The sequence below is a fragment of the Aulonocara sp. 'chitande type north' Nkhata Bay genome, linkage group LG22 (assembly GCF_057382095.1).
Source record: "Aulonocara sp. 'chitande type north' Nkhata Bay isolate Kocher_YH1m ecotype deep benthic linkage group LG22, A_spYH_male_GT1.1, whole genome shotgun sequence".
Classification (NCBI taxonomy): Eukaryota; Metazoa; Chordata; class Actinopteri; order Cichliformes; family Cichlidae; genus Aulonocara; species Aulonocara sp. 'chitande type north' Nkhata Bay.
The window spans coordinates 21,256,507-21,281,791 of NC_141364.1; the positions used below are offsets into that span (position 1 = coordinate 21,256,507).

At 41.3% G+C, this 25,285-nt stretch overlaps 1 protein-coding gene across 3 annotated transcripts in view; it reads left to right on the forward strand.

The window, feature by feature from the left end:
- The window catches only part of ctnnal1 (catenin (cadherin-associated protein), alpha-like 1), a 54,455-nt gene that overhangs the window by 24,639 nt on the left and 4,531 nt on the right, over positions 1 to 25,285 (forward strand). For 2 of the 3 annotated variants that reach the window (XM_086279085.1, XM_086279083.1), the window contains exons 2-16: positions 5,980 to 6,169; positions 11,809 to 11,996; positions 13,787 to 13,906; positions 15,281 to 15,370; positions 15,629 to 15,799; positions 16,366 to 16,566; positions 19,195 to 19,281; positions 19,559 to 19,717; positions 20,542 to 20,634; positions 21,589 to 21,739; positions 22,334 to 22,371; positions 22,462 to 22,512; positions 22,878 to 23,032; positions 24,584 to 24,632; positions 25,179 to 25,235. In XM_086279085.1, the coding sequence (XP_086135211.1) occupies positions 5,980 to 6,169; positions 11,809 to 11,996; positions 13,787 to 13,906; positions 15,281 to 15,370; positions 15,629 to 15,799; positions 16,366 to 16,566; positions 19,195 to 19,281; positions 19,559 to 19,717; positions 20,542 to 20,634; positions 21,589 to 21,739; positions 22,334 to 22,371; positions 22,462 to 22,512; positions 22,878 to 23,032; positions 24,584 to 24,632; positions 25,179 to 25,235 (1,800 nt within the window). Of the gene's footprint in view, positions 1 to 3,167; positions 3,323 to 5,979; positions 6,170 to 11,808; positions 11,997 to 13,786; positions 13,907 to 15,280; positions 15,371 to 15,628; positions 15,800 to 16,365; positions 16,567 to 19,194; positions 19,282 to 19,558; positions 19,718 to 20,541; positions 20,635 to 21,588; positions 21,740 to 22,333; positions 22,372 to 22,461; positions 22,513 to 22,877; positions 23,033 to 24,583; positions 24,633 to 25,178; positions 25,236 to 25,285 lie in introns of those variants that run through there. The other variant, XM_086279084.1, reaches the window with a different exon arrangement.

Genomic DNA, 25,285 nt, shown 5'->3' on the forward strand with positions numbered 1-25,285 from the left:
AAACACAAAAAGACAGTCAGATTAAAGGAAAAAGCACAACAAAACTCATTTTCATCCATTCAGCAGCTAAATATGACCAAGATGTCAAAACTCTCTTTTTAGTTCTTTCCACCTCATCCGCTTCTCTTTTCACGAGCTGTCACCTCCTTCTTTTGTACCCAAAAAGGGAGGAAAAAAACATGCAGCAGTTCTCCAGCAAATCAAATACCTGTATCTGCAAATATGCATGCAAATGCTTACGGGGGCAAAAAAGGGGAAAAGAGCTCTGCTGTCACCACACATGGATGGGTATTTTTTCCCCCCACATAGTTCCATTAGCTGGATTTGTAGCTATTTCTGTCTAAACTCTAGAAAAAAAGTCTCTTTGCTTCAGATAAATTCCCTTTATCGGGAGGGAAAGTGAAGCTTAGAAGCACAGATATAAATTAGATGAATAAGGAGACCAACACAACACTTGCCGAGCAAGCAATTATTGTAATAAATGTCAACAATGTGTGTTTAATAGGGCCCCATCAGGGCTGTAGGATCAGCTTGTTCATACTCACGTTTATCTTGCTGCCTTTGCTTTTATTAAATGACAAGATTGATGCAAATTTGCCATCGGAGAAGAGGCTCTGAATTGATCTGTTTTGAGTAAATTCGATTTCTCCTCCACAGCAACACCCATTTATCTAGACGTTCATACATCTAAATGAGAACAGAAAAAAAAACAGGCAGAGAAAAAGAAAAGAATGACTCAGATAATGCCAAACTTTCACCTAGTACTGCCATTCAGTCAGTAGCCACGGGAAGCAGCCGCAAATGTTCCCAGCTTTTGTTACCCTCTGATTTATAGTCAGTCACTGTGTCCTTGAGGTGTTAGTCTAGATTTCCTGCTTACCAGTGGGTGGACTCTGTGTATTGTGTTGCTAAGTGTATGCTGTTATCATTTCTTTTATGACCTTGTAATTGCTATCGTAATTATTCACAAGAGAAGAGAGGTAAATGGTTTGGAATTAACTGGTTGCGAACCAGTGTTATTGTGAGAGGGGAAAACGTGTATACAGAACTGTGTGTACTGTACACACTGTGTGTAAGAGAGTACCAAGGGTAAATGGACCACTTCAAATAGCAACATGTGCATTGCAGCCTGGCTCCACGCGTTCATCAAGTCACATGGAAGATTAAGCTGTTTTTCCCCCACAGCAAAGCCTTCAGTATTCACGTCAGTAAAGCGCAAGGACTCAACTATTACAGGAGGGAGGATGTGCGGTTTTTTAATTTTGTTTTTTTAGGTTGCAGAGGTATTCAGTTATCCCCGTCCATAAACAGATCTGTCAGGGTTTTTGACTTTTTCATCTAGAGCAGGGCTGCCCAATCCCAGTCCTCGAGAGCTACTATCCTGCAGCTTTTAGATGCATCCCTACTCCAACACAGCTGAATCAAATGAATGGCTTGTTATCAGGCCTTTGCCAAACACGATGGCATGCTGAAGAGGTAATCAAACCATTTGATTCAGCTGTGTTGGAGTAGGGATGCATCTAAAAGCTGCAGGACGGTAGCTCTCGAGGACCGGGATTGGGCACCCCTGATCTAGAGCAACGTTTGTGCTCATTCATTGGATTTCATACTATGTAAATCTTCAGTGGGGTTTGGAGGCTTTGGGCCCGATGCTGCTTGGTTCAGTGCTCATTGGCATTCAGACACAGCGTGCGTGCGTGTGTGTCAGAGGAGTGAAGTGAAGAAGGCTGAAATTGTAAGAGAGTATTCAGGTGTGTAAAATACAGTCAAATCATAACCTTTGACCTCAAAATAGTTTTAATTCTTCAAATCAAGACATCAGAAAGTATTGCTCAGGTCTAGAGGTAATTTCTATAAATGGGCCTAAATATAAAGTCATATGAAGGTGAGATTTGGGATGCAAAAGTATCCACTGGATTTCCAGTAGCTATAAGTTAAAACACCTAAAAAAATGCCATTTAGTTTTTTTCAAAAACCTGAAAATTTAATCTTTTTTAAAAATAAATGTAAAATGAACATGAACTCTCCTCCCTCTGTGTTTGTGTCAAGTTCCTCTGACACACAAACACAGAGGCCTCTCTTCTGCGATGGCACTGTATCAATATTATGCTTTCTCCACCCTGCTCTGTTCCTGTTTGCACAGCCCAGTAAACGTACCCACCTAGTAATCCCTAATGGAGGAAATCCAACTCTCCCTTTGTGATTCGCTGAGATCTTTTCGTCTCTATTTGTTTCTCAGAGACCCGCCGTGTTAAATTTGTTCGACTCTTTCAACCTCAGCTGCAGCTTTTTTGTTAACACAGGAAGCTGTACTGGAGGTGTCTTTCTGTGTCACTTTTAACCTTCTTTTTGTTTCACTCTGTCTGTTTCACACAGTTTCCCTCCGTCACTTTCTCTTCCTCTCCTCTCACTTGAAAGTCTAGCTCCCTCCATTGTGCTCTCGCTGTGATCGGAAGCTTGTTTTTGGATTCGTGCCGTGTGTGTTCACGTCCCTTTCCTTGTACAAGTCTTTTAGGAAAAGCATGCGCACCGTGTTGTGCAGACATGCATGCACCCTGCTGAGTGAAACGCTTCAGTCATCAGAAATGCATTTTACATCACAAAAGCAACAATTAGGTCTGTTGTATAACATGAACTCCACTTAATATTGAACAACAGTCTCTTTATGACGTAGATGTGAATCATGTGTCACAGTGATCTAATATCTTCTGATAGGCTGCATAATGTCCAGCCAGACAGCACTGTTTTTTTTCGTTAGGAGTATCCCACTCTGTGTGGATGACTCAGTGAAAAACACTAGGCTTGCAGGAAGAGAGCCTCTTGTACTAAGGCAATATATAAAGTGACGAGTGACAGACTAAAAGAAGGGCTTTAAGAGCGCTTCAGGGTCATGATCTTGCTTGAAAACAATAGTGTGTCATCGGATGGAGAATGAGGGGAAAAATTGTGACAAGTGAAAGAGGGGTACGTGTAGAGAAAAACAACAGAGAATCAAGGCACAGATGATTTATTTCAGCCTTGTAGCTGCCAGTACAGCTTATCATGTGAAACCAATAGTGTATATATATTCAGAGACCACTTTATTAGTACTGGGTTGGACCCTTCAGAACTGCTTTAATTCCTTATTGTATAGCTTCAACAAGGTAGTGGAAGCAGTCCTCAGAGATTTTGGCCCGTGTGTATATAGGTGATAGCATCACACAGTTGCTGCAGATTCATCGGTTGCACATCCATGATATGAATCTCCTGTTCCAACAAAATCTCAAAGATGATCTTTTGGATTGAGATGCAGTATTATCCTGCTGGAAGCAACCATCAGAAGGTGGGCACACTGTGATTATAAAGAGATGGACATGTTCAGCACAATACTCAGGTAGGGTCTGATGCCCAAACAATGTTCAGCTGGTTCCAAGGGTGCCAAAGTGTGCCAAGAAAATGTGATCCGCACCATTACGCTTGTATCAGCCTGAACCGTTGATACAAGACAGGATGGATTCATGCTTTCATGTTGTTTATGCCAAAATTCTCACTTTTCCATTTGAATGTTGAGATTCATCAGACCAGACAACATTTTTTCAATCCTCTAATATCCAGTTTTGGGCTGTGTGAATTGTAGTCTCAATCTCCAGCTGCTGTAGCCCATCTGCTTCAAAGTTTGACATGCTGTACATTCAGAGGTCCTCTGCCTTGGTTGTAATGAGTAGTTATTTGAGTCAGTGTTGCTTTCTTACCATGTCTACCTGCCTAAATACAAGTTGCTGCCTTGAGATTGGCTGATTAGATTTGCATTATTGAGCCAGTGTAGCTAATTAAGTGTCTGGTGAATGTTTACGTCTAAATTTTTGACATTGTCAGAACTGCAAATTTATGTCATCTGCTCTTTCTGTTGATATAAGTTATTATCATTACAATGGAGGGACAAGAAACCACCTTTTATACCTTCCAGTATAACTCTGTTGAACAAATCCAGGTGGTGTGTGTTTTGCTTGTATATTGTGGTGCTTAAACTAACTACTCAACTTTGTGGCCTTGTTGGATGTGCTGTTTGGCTCATAAAGCTGGTTGTAGGTTTACAAAGGAGCACTTCAAGCTGCTGACTGCCCACCCTGCGGTGGGGCAGGTAGAAGAAAATCCTTGCTTAAGATTATGTGGTGGAAATGTAATCGTGATAATTATTATCAAGGTACTTCGTCTTCAAGTAAAATATATTTTTAGTATTTTCTACGAGCAAACAAAAGACTTCCAAGTCATCATGAGGGTCTGAGAAACACTAAGTCTGAATGAAATACCGGACATGTTCTACCTCGGCTTCTACCTTTGTGTAACCTACAGAGGACACTAAAATGAAAGGATAACCCCCAAATGTGTTGGAGTGCAAAAGGGTCAAAGTAACACAAATCACTGAACAGTAAACAGCACTCAAAGGGGGAAAAAGGACAAACACACATGCATCCTTGTCCTATTTTTTTGTTGTAAGGAAATGATGAGAGGTTGTGTACAGTGTGCACAAACGAAAATAAAACATTAAAATTGTCTTTACAGGCAATTTTCTTGTAGAATTCTTTGTTTTATCTTCCTGGTGCTGAAGTTAATCAAATCTAAATTGACATTGGGTGAATCAGCACCGAAGTGAACACCAATAAAATCTTAAAATAAGACGGCAAAATAAATTACAAGTTACATGGCAAAAATGTTCCACGCAATGTTTCAAAGAGTGTCTCTTCAAGAGAAAGGGCTCCATTGTCCCACTCCATTGAAATGGACTGCCAAAGCACAGTTTAATCTACACAGATACTTAGATTTTACAGTAAGGCTGAGTTTTTCTGTATAAGTCTTGCACAGAAATGTATAGTTTCTTTGTCATGCAGATAAATATTTGTAAATTTGTGAAGTACATAAGTATTTTTTTCAATGGTTTAGGTTATGAACGTTCTAGATATGTGTTTTGTGCAGAAAAAGCTGCATGAAACATATTTTAAAATGATTTGCAATGTACACAAAAAAAAGATGAACTGAATGTTGGAAAATCTGAGCAAACATTAAAGAATCCTGCACAGAATGAGATGGCGCTGGTCGTTGACAGTCACGCCGAATGCATTTCACACCTTACATTACAAATGTACGAGTAAGAAAGTAACAGTTTTCCTGATGACACACTTGTGGGGTTTTTTTTATGTTTTTTTTTAAATTTCTTTTCATTAAAAGAAACAGCTTTTCAAGACATCTGATATTTAAATGTGTTACAGTCGTTTAAATCTATCAGGTCACATTTCAAAGGGTCTCATTCAGAATCTTTTGGCAGAGGAAAATCCACAACCTGCTGCGTAACATTCCTGTGTCAGGATGCTGTTTGTTCAGCCATCTGAACTCAGCAGAGGCAGCATAGGTTCTGCAGCCCCTCAAAGACTTTACCACAAAAGCCCCCCCACCCCTACTTGGACCACCTACAGCCATAGACCAATTAAAATCACCACCCGCCATTTCCTGACCCAAATGGTTTGGCACACACACACGTGCCCCTCATTCGTAGCCACATACTCAAAGTGATGATGATAGTAACAACTGGAGAGAATAGAAGCGATCAATAAATAATGGATGCTAATTGGTCCAGCTCATTTATTATTAATATTCTCAATTACCACTAAAGGGCCCACCTGACTTGTCTCTGTGCACGCGTTTCTGTGTATAGGTCACAGAAGATGTGCGTAAACATGAGCAAACTGGTGTTTGTAACTGGTCTTCTATCGTACTGGGTGCATGTCCCACAGACACATATGGCAGATGCTATATATTGTTTATAGAAGATGGTGTATGCTATAGGATAAACTATATTACAGCCTCAAAAACTGGCCCGTTGCTCAAAGACTCACCCCCTCCTCACTGTTTTTTAAACAAAAGCACGAGAATTACAGCCGAATCTGTTTTCTAACAAGGCTGTCCTGCTTTCCTGTTTTTTCCTTTCTCCACTCGTTCCTGCAGATCACCACTCTGATCAACCACAAAGACAAGCCAAAGAAGTCAGAGCGCACCCTGGCAGCTATACACAGGGTGGGCCAGGCGGTGAGTGTAGCAGTGGGGCGTTTTGTAGCAGTCGGGGAGGCCATCGCCGCAGAGAACCAGGAGCTGAAGGATGAGATGGGTCAAGCCTGCTTCGAAGCTCGCAGAGCAGGTGAGCATCTTTGGTTGGGCCTCGTTCTTACTTGACATTTTTACTGAACTGCTGCACATAAACGTAGCACATAGTGGAGTGTTTGTTTTCTAGCTTTCACTCCTTTTTATGTGTTTGATGTATAAAGTAAGTGTTGTTGGGTTGTTTTTTTTTATCGTAAAGGCTTCTTCGTGATGGATCCTTTATTTTCCTGTAGTAAACTTGGTCATTTCTTTATGATGCTCTGTTTTTTCCACTGAGGGTGTATTGACCTGGTTATCCAATAAGCTGCAGGCTTCTCATCAGTGTTTTGTTAAGACAACCAACGGCAGTTTCATAAAGCATCGAGCATCACATTCAGGCTTCAGTCTTATCAAATTTTATCAAATTTCGATTAGTCTGAACAGCCTGGCTGTCAAACAGTATTACACCAGAGGACCTCCAGAGTGCTCTAAACACATTGCCGTTATTAGGTTGGAAGTAAAATATGAAAAAGTGCTGCTGCACCCAAGGGTGCTGTGTAGAGTGAGGGAATTAATGTGTGTATGTGGGCTTGGGAAGCACTGCATAATGGATTCTGATAGAAGGAAATAGGAGACTTTATGCAGCAGGCTGTTGGTGAGATTAAAAGGGTTGTAGTTCCCCTAATATTCAGCACCTCAAACAGAAATTGATAGTTTCTTTGTTATGCAGATACATATTTATAACCTGTTTGAAGAACCAATCATATTTTCCCATCGATTTATATTAATTGACCTTTTCTGTGTTGATTTCTCTCCACGGCTGCATCTCTAAAGAGAGATTCTCTACTAACATCTCTACATTTGTAAAGATCTAAGTGTTCTGTAAATATTCTTCCCAAAAGCTATATCGATGTGGATAATCCTGGTGTCCTTGGAAGTTTAATTATTATGGATAAAACATTCTATGTAATGTGTCTTATGTTAAGGCACAGACATACAAACATACACTACAATCATTATATTAAGATTAGTGGTATTAGTAGTAGTAGCAATACTACAGATTATATAATATTGGATACCCTAATGGGATTTTTCTGATAAAGTTATTATGCTGAACATTTCAGGGTTTCAGCCCAAGTTCTAAAACATGCTCATGAGGTCCTGGAGTTGAGTTGAGCATTTAATAGTTGCCCTCTCTCCCGGGATGCAGTGCAAACCATTTCTGCATAACCCTGAGCAGATCGGAGCAGATTTGTTTGGATGTTTTCGGCAAATTTCATATGCATGCTATTTAAACCTGCTTTAACCTCCATCTCATTATTGAGATGGAGGTTGGAGACTATAGCACATGGTCAATATTTTGTTACCGCCCCAGCTTGTAATCTCTTTGCCATTTAAAGTATTGGCTTTGAAAAGAGGATCGAAGTTTGCGACCACTCGCAGCCAGGCGCAGCTAGTCTGTTATCAGTCTGGTATTAGTTTGGGTTGTGTTACATGCAGTCGGTTTTCTATAATACAGCAGTTTACGGTGATAAATCAGCACAAACTGTAAGTCTGGTAGCATCTTTTGAAAATCTGTTGCTGTCTACATACACAGAAATTCACATTAATTACTTACATTCAGAGTCCAGTTTGATTCTCATACATCTGAAACAGAAATTCCTCCAGAAATAGTGACATAGTTGCTGACTTACGCAATCTGCAACTATTGTTTTATGTAGGAATATACCAAGAAAAAGTTGATTTGAGTCTCCTGTAGTAAGGAGACGGGTTGCAGACGAGTCGTGTTCCTCAGCTCAGACTGATTGCAACGTGTTGGCAATTAAATGGCATTTGTTTGTAAACCTTCACCAGTCTGTCTGACAGACAGTTGTTTGAAGACAGGTTACCACCCACCAGGAAACCCCTCATTTTTTTTCCATCCATCCGTCCTCTTCTGCTTATGTTTATCAGGGTCGGGGGCTATCCCAGCTATCATAGGGCAAAAGGCAAGGTACACCCTGGACAGGCTGCCAGTCTCATTTTCATTTATTAATTTTTTTCTTCCTGCTCATTGCAAGGCTACGGTCTTTTTATTTATTTCTTTATGACTAAGCTAGAAATGCATAACATATCTGTTGACACTGAAACCTGTACCTGGGGTTTGATGAGAGATGCTAGGAGGAGGTCAAAAAAGTAGCCACCAGTGTTAAAAGACAAGAAAGAGCGAACTGTTAGCTCTAACTGAAGATGGAAAAGACAAGGTGATGTTTTTGTGAGAGATTTGCTTTTCCCACTGTTTTTAGCACTTCCCTTTGTATTGCCTTTTTAAGATCCTGTCTAAAAATATAGACTCTCTGGCTTCCTGTCAGTCCAAATGTTCTCACAACCCTTAGTTTAGATAGTTGTTATCACTTGCAAGTGTAACTTTTCTTCATCTCTGCCAACTCTTGCAATCTTATCAGACAAAACAAGGACCTCATTTAGCCTTCTACAGAGCAAACCGGAAACAATATCGCAGCGGATAAGAATTTAGCCTCAACACCGTGATAATAGGTTTATGTTGTGGGAACCAGCTTGTGTAGCTTTAATCCTCTCACAGTGCTGATTTGTAAAGACTGCTAAAACTCAAACAAAGAGAGCGCTGGTGGGAGGAGGAGAATAGACTGATGAGAAAGTGTGTGTGTTTGTGAAGCTGTGTGCGCTGAGGTAAAACCAAGTAAAGTGTATGTGTGCACCTGTGTGTGCGTGTGTGTTGCTTGCCCACTGTGACTAATTTATTCCAGTTCTTGCTTTCCTCTCAGGGAGGTGTTTTCACAGTTTTCCCTCATACTTATACTGACAGTCGGTACAATTGTTCCCTGATTTAAAAAAAAAACTTTCCCCCCCTTTTTTTTCCTAGTCTCTGACTATTTAAAAAAATAAAATAAAATAATGGAGGCGTCTTGAGGGATGATAAAAAAGGTCTTTTCTCTTAGATTTTGTTAAAGTCTCTGGGAGAAAGCAGGGCTAGTTAGTGAAGGATTGACATTTCTCTAATACCTAGCCGCAGGGAGAGTTTAATCAGGCAGGCTTCAGCCTTGTGTGCGCTGTAATGAATGAAATAAAAGCAGGCTGAAAGCACTAGTTTAATTAGATGCTACCCATCATCGGCGCGTCGCAGGGATCCAATGAGGCAGGTCAGTGAAGGCAATCTGTGCTGGATCTCTGTCTCTGTCAGTTTCACTCAGTTTCTTAGTGTCATTCTCACATTTCCCGCATTTCTGCCTTTCCCTTTCTTCCCAAGATGTCAAAGAAGGGTAGATGGGATCAGGATGAGAATGAATTTGCGTAAAGTAAACTATCAAAATGTTTTATCTAAGTAGCATATGACATATGAATGACACAGAAACACGGCTACAGCAATGTTGGCACCTATACACTCTCTGGCTTCCTGTCAGATGTCAGATTCCAAATGTTCTCACAACCCTTAGTTTAGATAGTTGTTATCACTTGCACTAGCCTGCACTACACACAGTACAACTGAGGTGGTGGGGTACATATTAATTTTGTAAGTTGTTATGTAGTTGAAAGTGGGATTATATAAGATTCTAAGTGTAATGTGCCTGATCCAGGCAATATACCAGCATACAACAGACTACACCGTCTGGTTTTCACTTATCAATAAAGAGTCGATGATTCAGGGAAAAAAAGCAGAATTCATTCACACGGCACACAACTTTTTGTGTTGGGCAAAACTGCTTTGTACATGAACAGATAGATTTGACACGTAAAGGCTCAGTAGGATAGGTTTGATTTCAACTCAAGATTATGAAAATCTGTGCCGGGCACAATTTATATTCTGCTAATGGAGAGGCGAGAGTTGGATCAGGCCTCTGTTATCTACCCTGGTCGTGGTCACGGGGGGGTTGTGCAGCATTCTTTGTGAGGCGGGCCTCAAATGTTTTAACTGGTTAGCAGAGCTGGCACTGAAAAGCAGCCTGTCGGATGCAATCAGTTCCTCACTGCAGCTTCTTTTAAAGGACCAGCCAAACATAATGGACAGCTAAGCTGCAGCACTTGCTAGCGACCTATCCCCTTCCCTTTCCTTTCTGAACTCTGAACTCTTGCTGGGATTTCTTAACTCTGTACATTTTCCTCTTGATAGAGGATATTTTGGTAATGGGTTTTCAGCCTGCTCTGTATAACTCTACATTCTTCCCTTTTGGGGGTAGTTCTAGTGCACAGTCTGTTCCAAAGTGTGCCCATTCGGAACTGGCTGATTGCTTGACCTCTGGTATAGCTGCTCGCAGCTTTCTCATAAGCACAGACCAACCGCCCAGCCGAAGAGAAACACTGCTGTGAGTCCTTTTTGTGTTGTTAGCCATATCTGTCTAAATAGTTGTCTGATCATCTAAAGGAGCCGGCAATGTGGTGTGTGATGCCGGCAATCTTTTAACCATTGTGCAACTGTAATAAAGTTGGGTACAACATCAGGTCCGTTGTATGTGGTCTATAAAGATAATAACACTTACTGAACCATAGGCTGGAATAAAGTCAGTTTCTCAGTTGTTTCCTTCATTTATTAGTGACATGAGCAATTATTATTTTCTGGTTGGGGGGTGGGGTGGGGGGTTGGAGCATTATGTATTAGTATTATCTGAACTAACTACTTTTTTTTAACTCTTAAAACAAGTCACATTGGAAGCATACCAGTAAGTTGGGGGCTGTGTTGTAATAGCAGACATGCTAATGTGCTAAGTTCCAGTCTGTCCAAGACTTTACTGCCAGAGGTGAAGAGTGACACACTGGAGCAACATAACAGTGTCATAACTAACAGGCCATGATCGATTGACTGGCCATCCGTCCAATTTCTTCCTCCTATCTGGGTCCAGATCTCAGTGACAGAAGGCAACAGAAAAATAGCCCTAGAGGTGTTTCTTCCTGCCACATCCTGCAAATCCTTCTGAGTACTTCCAGGCCAGATGGGATATGTAAACCCTGCAGCATGTTCTGTGCCTGACTCCACAAATAGGATAAGATCCTTTTTGGATAGCCTGACACAAAGTCAGAAAGTGTTCAGGGCCAACCAAGTTTCCATGGCCTCTTCAAAGTGAGCTTTTGGGCCGTGTGACTTGACCTTTCACTGCCTAATCTGATTTTTCAGTTTTTATAAACAGAGTTAAAAAGTCCAAAAAATGTCCCTGCTGGATATAGCCCAACTAGAACTGGACTTCTTACATAACATAAACACATTAAAAGCATTTAAAAAGCAGACTTGTACCGAGCACAACTTTTTTTTTTTTCTTCTTCCCCCCCCCCTGCTTCTCGGCCAATAGATCATTTCAAAATAACCTGTTTTCTTTTTGTTTCCAGCTCACGTATTTGGCGAGGTGTAGAAACAACCCCCCTCTAAAACAGATGGTGGATAGCAAAAAAAACCTCTGTTGGTATAATTACAATATACACAAGCTTATAAAGAACTGATGTCAAAAAAACAAACTATATTTAATTTTCATGTGTGAAGCTGTGTTTGATCTCAGAGATTAAGTTTAGTGAAACTACTTTTATTTTAACATACAATTAGGCTTTTTTTGGATGAGAATAAAAAAGAACACTCATAACCGTTAATATAGCATTCATCTTTATCTGCAGGTGAAGTAATGTCAAACAGTGTATCATCTCAGATGGTTTAAAGTTCTACCATTGTGGCTTGATGACCCACGCTGTCCCTCACAGGTGATGCCATAGCCCAGCTGACAGATGTTGGCTCGGCCTTGCCGTCCCAGTTGGATGGACGTGTCACAGTGTTCAGTGATAGGACAGCGATGGTGAAGGCTGCTCGATTGCTCCTCTCTTCTGTCACCAAAGTCCTGGTGCTGGCCGACCGCATCGTCATCAAACAGATAATCACATCACGCAACAAGGTGAGTCATAACGGACGTGAGCCATAGCCATATAACCACATGAATGGGTTCGCTTGCTTTGTTTATCTTCTACACGTTTTGGTCCACACAGAAATACACACACATGCACGTGCGCACGCGCACACACTAGCAAACTCCATCCTGAGTCCTTTATGTCCTAACAGATAAGCACTGGCTCTCTGAAGAAGTGCTCTGGAGGTAATTGAAGGGAAACAGCACATTTAGCAACCACATAAAAACGCAGAACCAGAGACTGTCTCTCTCTGTCGTACCTGGCTATGCTCTTAGCCAGACAATGTGATACAGATGTAGCTCTGTAGAATGAGTCAAGAATGGAAATGGGCCCTAATCATGACTGGTTAGCCTCGTTTCGACAGACAGTCGACAGCCCCCTGCTCTCCATTATTGGCAAACGCAATTATACCTCTTCCTCCTCTTTGCATGGCATGGATAAAAGCTGCTTATGCTCGGTATGCTAGCATGGCCTCATTGGCTAGCATAAATGTCTTGCACTCATTGCTCAATTGTTGGCCATTGCGTATGATACCACCAGTTGTTATGGGAAACATTTTTATTCTCCAACTGGTAATTATTGGCATTGCTGGCAGTGGATCCTGAAGGTTTGTGACTATTGCTGGATGAAATTGGTTGAAAAGAAAGTGCTACACCAAAGACATCCTAGTGACTGCTTTGGTTGCTACCAGATTGCCGTGGTTTCCTGTAGTTTTTTCGTGTTTGTCTGCAAGTGGGACACGCATCGGAAATGGAGAGGTTTCATCTTCAAAAATAAAAGTTGCACCTTTTTAACCATGAAGTTTCACTGCAGCTCAGAGGGTAGCTGGACAGTGTTTGTAGAGAAGTCCATTTCTTCCACATCAATATGCTAGCAACCAAAGTTATTTGCTAACTGACTGGGGACTTCTTATTTTTCCTCACAGGCAGGTCCTAGCCAACCTGCATGACTCCGACTTTGGCACTCATTTTCCACACGACTGCCTCAGCAACCATTCACCAACTATTCGGGGAATATTTGTTTTTTCTTCACAACTGGTGTTAATTTTGACAGCTGTTTTTGGTTTTGCTTTAGCTTTAGTCTTTTGACTAAAATTACATTTAGGTTTAGTCATAATTTAAGCCTCCGAATTCTATTTATTTTTAGTTTTGTGTTTTTACCGTGAGAGTTGCTCCACATGGTGGGTGACAAACAAGGAGCTTGGCTCCTTCGCACCCTGTTTGTCAACAGCAGATTAAATGTGTGCGTCTGACCTTACTGCACGAAGGGGATTACATCTGATTAGATCACCTTCAATCCAAACTTAGTTCTGATTGGAAATTGTCTTTTCAGAACATTTTCATCTTGTTTTTATTCATTGATGAAAGTGTCAGGACACTTCAACATTGCGTCTGAGCTCGTGCATTTGTTTTTATTAAGTGATCGTCTTGTTTTTTCATAAAAAGTGGTCGTGGATGAAAATTATTGCTTGACGTAATAAACACTGTTCACAACTGGTGGTTGCCAAATGATTGCAGACCTGCCTCTCGGCCTTTTGACCGAGTCCTTATTTACTTGATCCTAAACTGTCACCCATGATTGTCATGCGTTCAGAGTGTGACATGTGTTTGTAAAACCGGTCACCATTCGGTGGCCTTCAAGTAGAATCCAGGTTTAAAGCACTTCCACAGTGGCTTCATCTTTCTAACCCAAAAGCAACGACCAGGTTTTATACTGCCTATGATACCAAACTATGTGGCCATTTCCAGTGCTACTCTGATGTTCTTCCTGCTTTCAGGTTCTGGTAACGCTCGATCATCTGGAAAGAGTCAGCACCTTCCAGGAATTTGTTCAGATTTTCAGCCAGTTTGGCAACGAGATGGTGGAGTTTGCTCACCTGACGGGAGACAGACAGAATGTGAGTGGCATCTTAAGAAACACAATCTGGTTCTTTTTGCTTGAAGAGGATAAAAATCCTCAGTTTACTTAAAAAAAAAAAATCCCTCATTAAATGAAAACGCTTGCAAATTTGTATCCGAAGTCTTTTCAATTCTCCAACACTGAAAAACATGTTTGTTTATTCATATCGGCCTAATCTTGCAAACATTGATTTCGTAAACGTGATTTTCTGAATGTGAAAGCAGGCGATGAAATTGCACTTTAAAACCTCATGTACCTACACTGTGAATGTGCCGGCAAACTCAGAACAAATCAATAACACACGTGTCAAATATTTACACTCCCCAGCAAATCAAACAATTACAGAGTAACAAGGCTTCCTCTGGTTTCTTTTGTTTCCATCAAGTTTCTTCATCTCTTTCAGTGTCTATTTATTCTCCCAACCAATGTCTCAATCCATAAAAGAAATGCACTGGTCAGTTATGACTCACATCTCTCAAATACAGTTTGCAACACGAGTCTGAGCTGTGCTTTTAGCAGTCCTTTCTCTTTGCAGTTTATCAGCTATCCAAATTTGCAAGACAAAACTTTTGCTCAAAGCTTCAAAAACAGTCCAACTTCAGGCAGCTAACTTTGTACTGTCAGAGAGTGCTAATCCTATTTTGATCCATACATCCAGCCTCTGCAGATAAAGCGCTTTGCCTGCAGAAGTTGATGCAAAGTGCAACGGCTGCGATATCTCTACAGGGAGGGGAGGATCGACCATCCCTCTTTCTGAATTTCATCAGGTCTCGTGTTTTGACACACACGTCACGTCTCTCTCCAACGCTCCTCGTTGCTGTTAATGCTCTCTCCCCTCATTTGCCACCCTGTTTTGTGTGTGTGTGTGTGTGTGTGTGAGTGTCAACTCCAGCTCAAACACTCACACGCGCACACATTGCTTTAGAAAATCTACCATCTTCATCTATTGAGGCCAGGCGAGCACAGAGGCAAAAATAATGACAGATAATCACACCGTCTTTGTAATCTATGGCGAAGTGCCCAGAAAGGAGTTGATTCAGCTGCCTTTTCCAAATCCAGTATCTACATAATTCAAGCTGCCTATTTCTGAGCGGAGTACACAAAGAAGATGCGGCAGGTCAGCCACAGTGTATGTTCTTTTCTATTCCGGTAGCATCTCTTTTTGATAGATGACAGCTCACCTATTAAGTTTCATGTGTGTAACTTGGAAACGGATCTGTGTTTCGTTTGGGCGTCCCTTCACACAGCATGAAAGATTTGTTGAATAGCTTTGATGCTTCATGTCCCTTGCTCACCCTGAGAGTTCTAAGACGCCGTAACTTAAGTAAAGCCACCCAAAGCCATCTGGTGTGTGTGTGCGTTTGCGCTGCAGGACTTGAAGGATGAGAAGAAGAAAGCCCGGATGGCAGCAGCTAGAGCAGTGCTGGAGAAGTGCACCATGATGCTCCTCACAGCCTCCAAGGTAAACCGCCGGCCCACCAACACTGGGCCTCGAGGCAAGGTTTATAAATTCTGTTCGCCTTAAAGATTTAAAGCCTTCTCGGGTTTCTCAAGACTCAAGATTTTTGGCCCACTTTGGCTTTATTATTAACACCAACCAAAGTCACATCATCATAAAAGAAAAATACTATCTGTGGTTGAAAAACATGAAAAATGACAGAAGTTCAGAAGAGCACGACAGGGTGTAGGTTTGACATTTCACATCTTATCCCTACCAAAGACTTGCCTGAGGCACCCAGACTGTGAGTCGGCGCGGATCAACAAAGACGCCGTGTTCCACCGAATGCGCTGTGCCCTGGAGCAGGTCATCGAGATTGTCACTGAAGCACGGAGCTGTGGGGAGAACAGGATCCTTCCTGCCAGCATCTACAATGGCATCAAGGAATTTAAGGTAGGTTTAGAGATTACACTTCGCACGAGTCATGGTGAAGGCTTCAGATTAATGACGCTGACGTGTGTTAGCCCGTGAAGTTAAGTAGTGATCCTCTTTTGTTAATGCAAAGCGCTATTTAAGCGTCACAGCAGTTACTCATCATCAGATTTTTGGAGTGTTGATTTGTGGTCGCACAATTGGCATTTGTTGCATTCACGGTGTTTGCTGTAGCTTCAGATGTGACTCAAACAATCAACACAGAGGAGCAGACCTACTCATTTAGTAATTTGGCTCATACGGTTGAGTGAATCACCAGTAAACCTACCTCATGCTTACTAATCTTCTCTCTCCTCCGTGTGCGCTGATGTGCAGATGAAACAAACGAATACTTGTAAAAACATTTTTAAGGAGGGGTTTTTTCCACTGAGATAAAAGAAAGAGGAAAGTATTTTAATGAAAAGACCTGAGATGCTTATTGCTTTTAATGATCGTCCCGGCTGCTTTTAATCTCTTCTCATCTACTTTCCAAATGCTCCTTCAATTCACCGCAATTCCCAACTTTCCCCCCACCCTGCCTTCTGCAGTCCGGCGTGGAGTGCCTGCGGGAGAACCTATACTCCTTGTCACCGCAGAGCATGTCCAGCCAGCTGGAGGCTCTGGTCGAGCGGACAGAGGACTTCACTGATTCGGCCTACACCAGTCATGAGCAGCGTCAGGCCATCCTTGGACTGTGCCAGCTGGCGCGCCAGGACACCCAGCAGCTGGTACACGCCTGGGTTGAGGCGGTATGTTGGCACATGCAGACAGGCTTTCACAGATGTACACAGAGACACAGGAATATTCATAAAAAACCATACATTTCTGTATAAAGACTATCCACAAGTTCTTATCAGATTCGATTAGATAAAACTTTATTAATCCCTCGGGTGGGTTCCTCCGGGAAATTCGGTTTCCAATAGCACAGCACCGACAGAAGTTACAGAATGTGAGCAGAAATATACCATATATACAGATATATAAATACAGAGTATACAAAGGGATAAATAGAAAAAGAATCCAAGGGAATTGCACATTTCAAGTATTCTATAAGAGGCTTCAAGTATTGGTAGGTTAAAAAGATGCAAAGAGTAGGAGCTATAGATGCTGATGTTGAGTTATTGCAAAGAAAATACAATATGTATTTATTCTGATCCTTTTAAGACTGCTGTTTATCATATACAGGACTGTACAGAAGACTTGAGCAGCCCTAATTTCTTTATATTTTGCTACGAAAATAGGAAATGGGTGCAGTAATTAAAAAAACATCTGCAAACATATATGGAAATGCAGAATATAAGGCGAGAACAATTCTAATAAGCCTGAATATCAATATTTGGCATGACGACTTTTGTTCTGAACTCTCTTAGGCAGCTTTCTTGTAATTTGTTGAAATAGTCTTCGGGAATAGACGTCGAGGCTACTTGAGGAACATTCAAAGCCCTTCTTTGGATGTTGGCTGCCATTAGTTCTGTTCTCTGTCATCATGATCACATCCCAAGATGCTTAAAAAATGTTGCGGTACAGACTCTGGAGAGGTGAATCCATGACTGATAGTGCTGCTTTCTGTGTTTTCCTATCTAAGTATGCTTTTACTGCACCGATGATGTTTTCCAGATGCTATTACATGGTGGATCAAATCAGATTGTAGACAGACGGAGCCTCCACCATGTTTTGCAGATGGTTGTAGGCTATTACTGTTGCACCTTTCTCCCAACTTCAGACCAGTTGCTACTGATTTTCAGTTAAGTTCTTGTGTAATTTGGCAAACCTCAGACCAATTCTGATAAGGCTTTGACCAACAGTGCTGATGAAAAGATCACCTTACCACTAACAGGTTCTGTGTCGGTTGGGTTTTTTTTCCTATTGCTTGACCTGCAGACACTGTTCATCTAATTTTTATTTTTAAAACCCGACACTTCTCCAATCCTCCACACAATTTCCTCATTTTTTTGAAAGAGACACTGCACACAATTATGAGAGATGCAGAGTTTTCCGTTAATAGCTCTTTAGGTTGGTCCAGAAATATTTTTTTGGGGAACAAATGATGTGTTTTGGTGACTGGCTTTTACTAACTGTGTCTGATGATGCATTTTAACTTTGATTCTTTGCTAAGTTGTCTGCTAAGCGTAGTTTGATCCCTTTTTATGTTTGAATGATTGATAGGCCTCTTGACTTAACAAACAAAAAAATGGTCAGGCACAAGGACTGGACGGAAAATGAGTTTTAAACAGCCCATGTCAAAAGAAAAACTTCAGAAAGCTTGAAGAACTATTGCTTAATACCATTTTACAAAAGCAGTCTGGCTCCTTGGAGCCAGTACTGTATGAACATTCACTGCATTTGTTTTTAGTCTATTAGTCAGACAAAACAAGCACATTTAAACCACCACAGTGACCTCAGATAAATTCTGAAGTCAAAATGTAATAGATTTGAAAAATTAAAATATTAAGAAATTGTTAAAGAACATAATAGTCAGGCTTTGATAAATGTATTCTCAAGTGGAAACAATCTTGTGTTTATCTCTGCGCAGCATGCAGTGTGGCTGTTTAAACACAGCTCCGCAGACAGAAACTCATACAGGCAGACCCACACACATTAACATTAGGCCCCCCTCCTCCTACAAACTCACTTACTCATTCACCTTGCCTCCTCAGTTTCTTTTCACACATCTCTCCTGGAACAACATAGCATAATAACCCACCTGAATCACTGTTTTTACCGAGGCTCATTGAGCTGTGAAAGAAAATGTTGTGTTCCTCCTCATTCAGCGGTGGCTCCTTGGCCTTCAGAATTGATGGACTTGCGAAACGCAAGTCATTATGTTGCAGTTTCTAGTTGTAAACTTTTTTTTTTCCAGTGTACTCGGAGTACACAGAGATGCTACTGCTGCAAAACTGTACAGTACTGCCTCATCAAGCCTTTGCAGCTGAAGGTCGTGTGGGGACTGGAACACTGCAATGTTTTCAAACTGCTGAGAAAGATGTGCAAATACTCTAGGATCTTTAATTTGTGCTTTTCAGTGTTGTTGTAGCACATTTAGCAGCATTTCTGTCTGAAATTTGGAGAAATTGCAGTGAATTACTTCAATTATGTAATTGCTTTGAATCTTTTTATTCATATTGCACTAAATCATGCGCTCTGCCTTCTTCTCTCCTCATATCCAGGATATAATGAGCCACAAATGTAATTAAAATATCAAAACCTGTGCTGCTAATGCACTCAATTCCTCTCTTTTTCCAGTCATATCTCATACTCTACTCATGTAAATTTGTGTTTGTGTTAGTCTTCTGCTGCATGTTTATCTAATGGATGGAGCATGTAAAAGCACACGGTGTCTCATGTTTTATTCTCCTCTTCTTCTGTCATCGGAGCAGCAGTCTGTCCACGCCAAAGAGGCCACAAAGGACATGGAGGTGGCCATCCTGAAGACGTCCCAGAGTGTCAGCGACCTCAGACGTGAGGTGAGCAGCAGTCTGTTGCTGACTGTGAAAAGATGTTCCCGGTTACAGAATCGGACATAACTGAAATGCCTCTGACTTGCTGGTGGTGCCTCTGTAGCTGCTTTCCTCGCTTTTATTTTCCCAGCACCTCAGCCCACCTGCTGCTGCCTGTGTCACCTCTGCTCTTCTTACCTTTTTTTTTGTTTGGTTTTTTTGTCCCCGTTTCTCTTCAAATGATCATTCTCATTTGTGCCTTTTTTTAAAAGCTCTTTTATTTAACCTTTGTTGACTACGTCAGCTCCACAAGGTTGCGGTGGGCCGAGCCTCAGATTTGCTGAAAGTTCATGGGGAGCAGCTGCCTCTGCGGGCTCTCAAAGCAGCAGGCGCCGAGGGAAACCTGGAGGAAGTGGCAGAGTATTCGCGCACGCTCACTGAGCAGAAGGAGCAGCTGGTGGAGGTAGGTGGGATCAGGGGCACAGGGAGCAGAGGAACTAGTAGGAGGGTGACGGCTACTTGAATCTGTGGATGGAAATCAGTAGTAATGTTTGCATTTATCTGGTTCATTACCTTCTGATGTCACAGTAATCACTGCGCCTTTTTAGGAAAACATACTCATAAAATAAAAAAATTAAAATAGCACATTAAAAAAAACAGGTGCTTAAAAGAAAAAAAATGTTTTAAAATGTTAAAAATCAAAAACAATACTGATCATTGAGGTGCTCAGAAGATGACTTTGAGTGGATTATTGGTGAAAATGGAAGGGATTTTGTTTCTAATAGGTGAGATTCCACAATGCTTGAGCACAAAGGGTAGTTTATGCAAGACTTTTGTCTATAATTTTAATCATTTGGCCAAATGATTGCGTTTTTGCTGCCGAGTGTCATGCCGTTAGCATGTTCCTCTGCCAACAAGGTCATGTGATCTGACAGGTTTGTTACCAATTACTCAAAAAACATTAAGGACAGATTTGCATGAAAACTTCACCAGGTTGGCCTCATTTTAAGAGATTGGTCCAAATAGAAGTGATTAAATGGAAGTGGAGCTGATTCAGATTTGCAGCCAGGAATTTTTTGGAAGGATTGTTTACCATTGTGGGAGAGGGCAAAACTGGATCGTCACAATCTTCACACAAACATGTCAAGTATTTTAAAAAAAGAATTGCACATTCTTAATTTAGAGCTGTGGACTTTTTGTGCTGGGGGTATACATACTGCTCTTTTTAGGGATTGCCTCATGTATGCTTTATGTCAGAAGCTTTATTTTCCATCTGTTTCACTCCAGACGTGTCGGCTGTTGTGCCATGTGTCGGGCACAGAGCCATTAGAGATCACCTGCATACACGCTGAGGAGACCTTCCATGTCATTGGTCCACAGGTAACACAATCTGTCTAAACATTATCCGTATAAATAATTACTTTATTAAATTCAGCACTATTAATATACGCCCTTGACCGAATGTGTAAATAGCAGTAGATGGGAGTAAAGAGTCTGGTAAGTAATAAAAGTTGACTTAATTAAACTGCAGATACGGGTCGTTCCATTCAGCACTTTAATTGTGTGTCTATTAAGTCAAACTGGTCATTCTGTGGTTCAGGTGTAAAAATCAAACATGGGTAATAGTCTTCTTAATACGGAGGAAAAGTAGACGCTTAACTTCCCATCTCCTCCGTCTTCCTCCCACATCTTCAGTCCTTGGCTGAGAACATGCTGTCCACTTAGTCCCTCATCCCAGATCTAATTATGTTTGCTCTTAGAAACCATCCATGCCCGTAATTATCCGGCAATGTAGAATGTTCCCGCCTTGCAGCGCTAATGTCAGGCCCCACATGACTCCGCAGTAATGAATCCGCTCCTAAGTTCAAAGGTCAGCCAATCAATAACCGTGCGGCATGATGGTGGTAGTGGTGATATCTCTCTCTCTCTCTCTCTCTGCACCCAGAGTAATGCGGGGGTGGCCCAGAGGGTAATTGGCTATTAAATACTACACTGTAGAGGATGGACATTGGGGGAAGGGAGGTGGTGAATAAGTGCGCTGGTGGTCATGTTTCATATTTGTCAAATTTTTCGAACATCGTACGTCAGTTTGATGTCAGGACCAGAAGTGTAGATATAAATTGCTACATATGTGTGAAACCGCTTCAGCGTGACTCATGCTGAACTGTACTTAGCTGCCTGAACCCATTTTATGATGATAAGTCCTTAAATACTTAACAGTTATACAAGCTCAATTTATGAGCTTCATTCACAGGCACTTGGTTTACATTTTAGATCAACAGCAGCATATGTATGAATGTAGAATGTATCAGAATTGTTCACTCTTCTGCTCAGATCATCTCAGCAGCCCAGACGCTGGCTCTCCACCCATCTAGTAAAATTGCAAAGGAGAACCTGGAGGTGTTCTGCGAGGCCTGGGAGTCGCAGCTCTGTGACATGGCTCTGCTGCTGAGAGAGATCAACGACGTCTTTGAAGGCAGGCGAGGTCAGTTGAAATCACTTCATTGGTTGTCTGTGTCCATTCAGGTGAGTTGTGGTAAAAGGAGAGTACAAGTATGGGTGAGTTATAAAGGGCAAGGGAGTAGAGGTCAATGTGCCATCTGTGGTGTCTTAACTTTGGGGGGGGGGACAAAAAAAAGAAAGGAAAGAAAGAAAAGAAGATCCAATTCTATGAGAAACCTTGATGAATCATTTTCTTCTTGAAATTTTCAGCTGTATTAATAAAACTTAAGGCAGGCAGTATGAATGTATCTTTTCAAAATTAGTCATCACAGACCGTGGGAAGCTTTCTATCAAAGGAGTAACATCAATGCCATTGAACATCCCTGTATTCATTCCACCTCTTTACACTTTCTCTATTTATTATTGTGCCAATAACCAGAAGTGTCCGAGTCATGGACAACCGCTCTGACCAGCTGTGCTGTTTGCACACTCGGTCACACACGCAGAGACAGAAAGTAGATACTCGAGTGTATTCACGTGTGCTGCGCAGAAGTCTGTGTGCACGTATTTGTTTGAAAGTTAGATCCAAGTACTTTTACACGCTGTCCTTATAACAACAATAACTCTTTCTTCCTAGGAGACAAAAGGCCTTATTTGTCACTTCCTAGACCTGGGGTGAGTGTCACACCATTCATCCTCATAAATGTCTCAATGATACAAACGTTTGTAATCCTCTGATTAATACCGCTCTCTTTTTCTCCACAGAAGCACTTGGCGAACATGAAGACTGCCAAGGCTGTCAAGTTGGATGCAGAGGTAGCGCACACACCACCAAATCCTCGGGCTTTCAGCACAATACATCACGTCTCATCTTGTACCGTCTTTTGGCAGCAGTATATTCATCTCTAGGAAACATTGTGTCACTCTCTTGAAGAATTGATCGAGTTTGTATGGTAATGTGCTGCAATTTTGTTGGGCAGCACTTTTTCACACGCTGTACCGCCACAGAAAGCAGGATTATGCTGATTACAGGCTTTCCGAGTGTGTAAACAAGTGAAAAGTACCCTGCTGGCTAATATACACTTTTAAAAAGACATCAATTACACTTCATCAAAAAGATTTGTGTGGTTTTTAAATTTTTTATTTATTTATTTTTTCCTTTTGCGCTTCTGCGTGCCCAGGAGCAGACAAGTATGGCCAAGCTGGGTCTGGAACTTCGTCTTCTGTCGTCAGATGTAGACACAGAGGTGGAAAAGTGGGAGGACCAGGAGCATGAAATTGTCCGGCAGAGCCAGAGCCTCGCCAGTATGGCCTACAACATGTACCTGTTCACCAGGTAGCCTTCTAGTATCGCACTGACACATGCACACAAATTTTTTTTATATTATTTTAAAGCTCAGTGTTGTCAATCCCCTTAATCATCCCCGTTAATCTCTTAAGAGACATACAGAGCAAAAGTCTTGAGCCACCACTCTTTATATTTTGCTAGGAAAATGTGTCTGTGATCATTATCGTGCTGAAAAATGAAACTGAAGCCACTCAGACACTTCCCAAATGCTACTGCAAAAACGTGAACTGTGTTCATAACTCCCAAAAGGTTGATTCTGTTCATCTGGACGTAGCGTTTTCAGTGGGAGAAATGTTTCGTCATTTATCCAAGTGACTGATCAAAGACCATTAATCATTGATCTTAGTGTTTTAAGAAGATCCCCAAACCCAACAACAGCAGTGTTTTTACAGATGAATGTAGACATTCAGTGTTGTAGCTCTCTTCTGACTTCCTCTGTACATATCGACAGTGATTCGAGCCATTAGATTCAAATTTTGATTCATCACTCTCTTGGGGTGGCTGTAGCTCAGGAGTTTGAGCACGATGCTAAATCCCAGGTTGTTCTCCAAATGCATTCATTGCAGCGTGAAAGTTAGAAAGTACTTAGGCATAGAAAAAAGTGCCATATGAATGGAGGTGAATGGGTGAATGTTATATAAAGTACTTTGAGTGCTCTAGTAAAGTAGAAAAGCACTATATAAGAACCAATCCATTTACCATTTACCACACTATAAGACCCGTTGTCACTCATTTTTCAATTGAGGTCTTGTGTAATTTAGCACACCTCAGTCTTTTATCCCACTTTCCCTTCTTGAAGGATTGCCTTGACAGACACACTTCCACCAAGAACAAGGTCCAGATGCATCTCAGGTCTTGGGTTGTGTTTTGTTCCCATTTCTTAAAGACACGACTTTGAGCTACTTTTCATCTGCTGTAGATAGTATTTTTTTTTTAGCCGTGCTATTTCTTCTCTTGGTGCAAAAATGCTATTTCATGCCTGTCAGACTGTGTTATCTTTGACGGTTTTTTTTCTGGATTCGACTTATAAATGGGAACTTTTTTTTTTTTTTTTTTTAATTTTCCAACAGGCTGCTAGTAACAAAGTGTCTAAAAACACAATTTGCTAAGTTGTCAGTTATGTGCAGATGCAACACTGGTTCATCGCTTGATTTAGGTGACTTTTTATGCTTAAATGATTCATAAAGTGTAACGTCCATTAACAAATAAACAGCAAAAACATTGTACTGAAAATGGTCCGGTACAAGGACTGGACTGGAAATGAGTGAAAAAGCAGCCAATGTCCAAAAAACCAAATTTTAGAGACCTTCAGAAAGCCTGGGGAACTATTGCTCAAGACCACCTTTAAAAACTTACAAGAACATTTCAGTCATTTGAAGCAAATTCTAAAGAAATGTGGCTTGTCTCAAGACTTCTGCACGGTACTGTATTTTCACAGATATTTTCTAAACAGAGTTGATTGCTTTGGAAGATGTTTGCCCCTGTGCATATTTCTAATCCGAGCTTCTCTTTATTATTTCCTGCATGATTGATCCACAGAGGGGAGGGACTGTTGAAAACAACGCTAGATCTTTTTCATCAAGCTGAGGTATTTTTCATTAAGCTTGCTCTGTTTGTTTTCCTTCTATTTTATTGAAGTTGTAAATGAACGCATCTATCGTCCCGTTCCACCTGATACACGCTGAAGCTCGCAGATCGATAGGTTAGTAAATGCAAGGATCCCTTCATTCACGACCCTGAAATGCAGATTTCACCGGGCATTACGGGGATTTATGAGTGCAGTGGGAATATAGCGTGGCAGATTCCCGGCCATCTCTGGCACATGGTGTAACAAGGTTTGTGCGTACGAGTGTTTCCTATTGAACTGGGATCTTTGCCAGTAATGTACAGTCATTTGTAGAATCAGGGACCGAAATGTCAGACAGGATTTATTCAATTTGTGTTGAGCAGGGGAGATAAGCGAGGAAGAGGAGCGAGAGGGGAAAGAGACGGGAAGGCACACTGATAAGAAGAGCCAAGAAAAATCATAGTATTTACTGACTAGGCTTCTTTTTAGTTAAGAGAGCTTTAGTTTTTCTTCTGTGTGTGTGTGCAAGTTGTTTGATTTTTGTCTCTTTTCTGACCTACTCTTAAGGTTCTTTCTGAAGAGGGGCTCCAGCTGTGCTCATCTCTCCGCACTTTTTCCTCTCAGGTATATTCCCATGCAATTAATCTATCTTGAACACACCAAAGCACAACGAT